This window comes from Nothoprocta perdicaria, unplaced genomic scaffold (genome assembly GCF_003342845.1).
Source record: "Nothoprocta perdicaria isolate Ctin4 unplaced genomic scaffold, notPer1 scaffold_481, whole genome shotgun sequence".
Taxonomy (NCBI): Eukaryota; Metazoa; Chordata; class Aves; order Tinamiformes; family Tinamidae; genus Nothoprocta; species Nothoprocta perdicaria.
Genome location: NW_020455734.1, coordinates 117,400 through 121,477, shown reverse-complemented (window position 1 = coordinate 121,477; position 4,078 = coordinate 117,400). Strand labels below are relative to the sequence as shown.

At 69.6% G+C, this 4,078-nt stretch overlaps 2 protein-coding genes across 2 annotated transcripts in view; one reads left to right on the top strand and one right to left on the bottom strand.

Moving 5' to 3' along the window:
• Positions 1–386: 386 nt before the first annotated feature.
• Positions 387–1,157, top strand: MAX (MYC associated factor X). Its single transcript, XM_026047185.1, has 4 exons — positions 387–392; positions 491–598; positions 699–822; positions 922–1,157. The coding sequence occupies exons 1-4, from the start codon at positions 387–389 to the stop codon at positions 1,107–1,109; spliced, it is 426 nt and encodes a 141-aa protein (XP_025902970.1). The 3' UTR covers positions 1,110–1,157.
• Positions 1,158–1,621: 464 nt separating this feature from the next.
• LOC112954043 (protein farnesyltransferase subunit beta-like) overlaps positions 1,622–4,078 on the bottom strand; it is a 10,720-nt gene continuing 8,263 nt past the window's right edge. Inside the window, exons 6-15 of the mRNA XM_026047184.1 lie at positions 4,021–4,073; positions 3,868–3,940; positions 3,697–3,788; positions 3,275–3,421; positions 3,034–3,204; positions 2,831–2,960; positions 2,629–2,761; positions 2,312–2,423; positions 2,119–2,233; positions 1,622–2,034 (exon numbers count right to left, since the gene is read on the bottom strand). Coding sequence (XP_025902969.1) covers positions 1,948–2,034; positions 2,119–2,233; positions 2,312–2,423; positions 2,629–2,761; positions 2,831–2,960; positions 3,034–3,204; positions 3,275–3,421; positions 3,697–3,788; positions 3,868–3,940; positions 4,021–4,073 — 1,113 coding nt within the window. The 3' untranslated portion in view covers positions 1,622–1,947. The remainder of the gene's footprint in view (positions 2,035–2,118; positions 2,234–2,311; positions 2,424–2,628; positions 2,762–2,830; positions 2,961–3,033; positions 3,205–3,274; positions 3,422–3,696; positions 3,789–3,867; positions 3,941–4,020; positions 4,074–4,078) is intronic.

Here is a 4,078-nt window from a genome sequence, read left to right as displayed (position 1 = left end):
GGAGCCGCCGGGCGACGTGGGACCCCACGCGAGGCGGAAGCGGCACCAGGGGGCGGCGCCGCCGCCTCCCGCGCGGCTTCCGGCACCCCGAGAGGGCGGCGGCGGGTGCCCCGTCTGCTGCCGTGGCCTCCCGCCGCTTCCCGGAGCCTGCCCCGGAGGCTTCCCGGAGCCTTCCCAAAGCTTTTCTCAGAGGTTTTCTGGGAGCCTTTCCCAGAGCCTTTCCTGGAGCTTTCCCAGAGTCTTTTCAGGGCTTTTCCTGCAGCCTTCCCAGAGCCTTTCCCGGCGCCTTTCCCGGCGCCTTTCCCCAGCACCTTTCCCCGAGCGCTCCCAGGCGGCAGCCCTTGCGCGGGTCCGGCGGTGCCCACCGTGGTGCTCCCAGCCGCTCCATGGCGGTGGCTGCGCCGCTCCGGCAGCTCTGTGGCCCGGGTGACCGCGCTGCGCAGGCGGGAGCCGCACGGTGCCTGACGCGGCGGCCGCCGTGTGCCCGCAGGCGGACAAGCGGGCCCACCACAACGCGCTGGAGCGCAAGCGCCGGGACCACATCAAGGACAGCTTCCACAGCCTGCGCGACTCCGTGCCCTCGCTGCAGGGCGAGAAGGTGAGTTTGGGGAGCGCGACGGGACCCGCCGCAACGGGACGGGACGGCCCCCTGGGCGAGGTCTTTATTTCGCCTGTGTCTTTTCCCACTATTGCAACAGGCATCCCGGGCGCAAATCCTGGACAAAGCCACAGAGTACATCCAGTACATGCGCCGGAAAAACCACACACACCAGCAGGACATCGACGACCTTAAGCGGCAGAACGCGCTGCTGGAGCAGCAAGGTGAGCGGGGCCGGTGCGCGGGGGGACACACGGTGACACGGGGAGACACGGGGTGACACGGGGGGACACACGGTGACACCGGTGCGCCCTGCGTTGCAGTGCGCGCACTGGAGAAGGCGCGCTCAAGCGCGCAGCTGCAGGCCGCCTACCCGCCCACGGAGAGCAGCCTCTACACCAACGCCAAGGGCAGCGCCATCTCCGCCTTCGACGGCGGCTCCGACTCCAGCTCCGACTCGGAGCCCGACGAGCCGCAGAGCCGCAAGAAGCTGCGCGTGGAGGCCAGCTAGACCGTGCGCCCGGACTCACTCCCCGCCCTAGCGGAGCCTCTCGGACTGCAGCTCCCCAGCCCCCCCGGCCCCCCGCGCCCCCCACCCGTGCCCCCCGCCACTTTTCTATGAGCATTTCTATTTATACACGGGGAGCAGCGCTGGCCGGGGCAGCGCAGCGCAGAGCGGCCCCTGGTCCCGCGGGCCACGCTCTGGGGGCCTCGCTATTTATTTTCCGCAATTCCACCTGGCACCAGCTCTGCCTCTGCTCCCGGGGGGCCCAGAGCCGGGCGGAGAGCCGCGCGCGTCCCMCCCGCTCCCTCCTCACCTCCCCCAGCCCCATCCCGCCCTCTCTGCCCCTCCTTGTGGCATTTTCCCAACCTCTAGGCTCCCGTCCCCGCCCCACCGGCGGCCCCAGCCCCCTTCCGATGCCGTTCATTCCATGGATCTACGGTATGTTGTACATACTGCCCAGAGTTGTCTTGCAAGTTAAGGCTTCCCTTTACTATAAGACTATAAATAATAATAAAAAAACAAAACCAACTAAAAGCCAGCCCCCCACTTGTTTCACCCTTGCCCGTTGCTGCTGCACATTTCAGGGGGCAGCTGGGGGCACCCCTGGAGCAGCAGGACATGGACATGKCACAGGACATGTCACAGGGTCCCTGGGGCCCCCCCGTGGGCTCTGGCTGCTGGGGCTCCCTCCCCTGCCTCCCCGCAGGGCCCAGCCAAGGGCAGGGGTCAGTTCAGGTTTATTGATGCCGTTAGGGCTCCTGGCCGCTGCCGGGGGTTAGCGGGGTGCCCGGTGCGGCGAGCGGGGCCCTTTTTGGTATCAGCAGCACCATGAGCRCCGCACGACCTACTCGGGCGGGGGCAGACGCATGAAGTGCATAGCTGCCCGCAGGACCTTCTCCGGGGCCATGTTGTACACAGGGTGCGTGGCCTGCTGCAGGGCACAGACAAGGCAGCCGTGAGCGCAGAGGCTGCGGCAGTGGCACCATGTGGGGCACGGGGGGCACGCGGGCCCTACCAGACGGTTCTCGGCGGCACCCAGCACCAGCTCATGGTGCAGCTCCCCACTGCCRAAGTGCTGCGCAATGGCCAGCCCGCTCAGGCAGTAGCACGTGTGGTAGAAGTCGCGGGACCTGCGGGCAAGAGGATGGCACCACGTGGGCCCCAGAGCTGTCACAGTGCCGCCGCTGGCCCCCTGCATCCATACTCACTTGCCCGGTTTGTCGAGCAGCCCCCCCGCCGGGCACTGGCAGCACAGCAGGATGTAGCGCTGCAGGGCGGCCTGGTCGAACATCCAGTGCGTCGTGCTGAGCGCTGTGTCACCTGCGGGGACACCACGCTGCTCAGGATCCCGCTGGAGCCTCCCTGCCAAACTGAGGCGGGAGTTCARGCCGCTCTGTGCCCAAGGGCTGTTCTGCAGCCTCTTGGGGTCCCGCTGTGGTTCATTACTGTCATGAACCACATGTCACTGTTCATGACCCACAGAACAGTGACAGAGAGGGCAGAGGGACGTGTCTCCCCAGCTCACCGCTGGCGTGTAGCGCGCGGTGCAGCAGCGGCAGCAGCCCCGCCTGCCAGAAGGAGTAGCAGCCATCCACGAGCTTGTTGCAGCGGCCCTGGAAGCCGCCCTCGAAGCGCATCTGGCGGCCGGTGACCCAGTGCTGCGCGGGGATGCGGGGACTCAGGCCACAGCCAGGGCCCCACAGGCACCGCCGCAGCCCCACGCTCACCAGCAGGCCACGCAGGTCCAGCAGCTGCTCCTTCTGCAGGATGACGAGCGCCGCCAGGCCACAGAACGTGTAGCCGCCGTGCGCCTCCATGCCCGGCACGCCGCCGATGCCGCCCTCCCAGTTCTGGCACCTGCGCCGGGAAAGGCTGGGCCCAGGGCGCCGCCGTGGCCGGGAGGGCCCCGTGYGCCCGGCGGGCCGCTCACCTCGCGATCCACTCGGCCGTGCCAGCGAAGAGCGCGGCGCTGGCCACGTTGGTGAGCGAGGCCACGGCGGCGGCGCAGTAGGCGCTGCGCACGTCCACCTCGCCACCCACGTGCATGAGGAAGGAGCCATCGGGCTGCTTGAGCGAGCGCAGGTACTGCAGGAGCCGGGGCCTGCACAGGGCACCGTGAGCACCCTGCCCCACAGCGCCCGGCTCCGCGTCCCATTGTGCCCGGTGCAGACCTGTCGATGACGCTGAAGGCCTCCTCGGTGCCGATGATGCAGAGCGCGTTGACAGCCGCGTAGGTGGGCGCCAGGTGCGGCTGCTGCCCGGGGCCGCCGCCGAAGCCGCCCTGGGGGCTCTGGCAGCGCCTCAGGAACTGGCAGACGCTGCCGGGGATGGGGCAGGGGCTGCGCCAGGGCCRGGCGCTGCCGCAGCGGGGGCAGCCGCTTCCCCCCAGTCCCGCCAACGGGTTTCGGACCCCGCGGGAAGGTCCCACGGGTTTCCAGGGAGGGATCGCGACCTGTCCGCGTCCCTGACGGGGGCGACTCCTCCCAGGAGGCACCGCGTGTCCCAGTGTGTCACGCGCCGCGCGGGCACCCAAGAATGGACGGCATTGACGGGCGCCGCGGGCACAAAGCGCCTTTGTGGTGGCACCACTTACTCGGAGGCCATGGCCTCAGGCAGCGGCTCCTCAAGCAGCTCCAGGCTGTGCAGGATCCAGTAACAGAGCCAGGGCCGGCTGGCGTCTAGGCACTGCAGGAGCGGGGGCAGCCGTGGGGCAGCCGTGGGGCCCAGTGGTGGCCATAGGGGGGCCCCGCGCGCCCCACAGTACCTCGTAGGCCTCCGTGAGGTGCCGCAGGCCCCGCTTCAGGTAGTGGAAGTGCTTGTCGCGCTGCAGGAGCAGCCTGCGGGGCAGGGGCGGCGCTGGGAGGCGGCCGCGCGGGCAGGGCACGGGCAGCCGCGGCCGCCGCTCGCGGGCACTCACTGCGCGGCGCGCTGGGTGCCCTCGCACGCGTCGAACACCTCCTGCACCGCCTCCTCCA

Coding starts and splice junctions, on each gene's coding strand:
- MAX (XM_026047185.1), top strand. Junction 599..698: donor CCTCGCTGCAGGGCGAGAAG/GTGAGTTTGGGG, acceptor CTATTGCAACAG/GCATCCCGGGCGCAAATCCT. Junction 823..921: donor CGCGCTGCTGGAGCAGCAAG/GTGAGCGGGGCC, acceptor CCTGCGTTGCAG/TGCGCGCACTGGAGAAGGCG.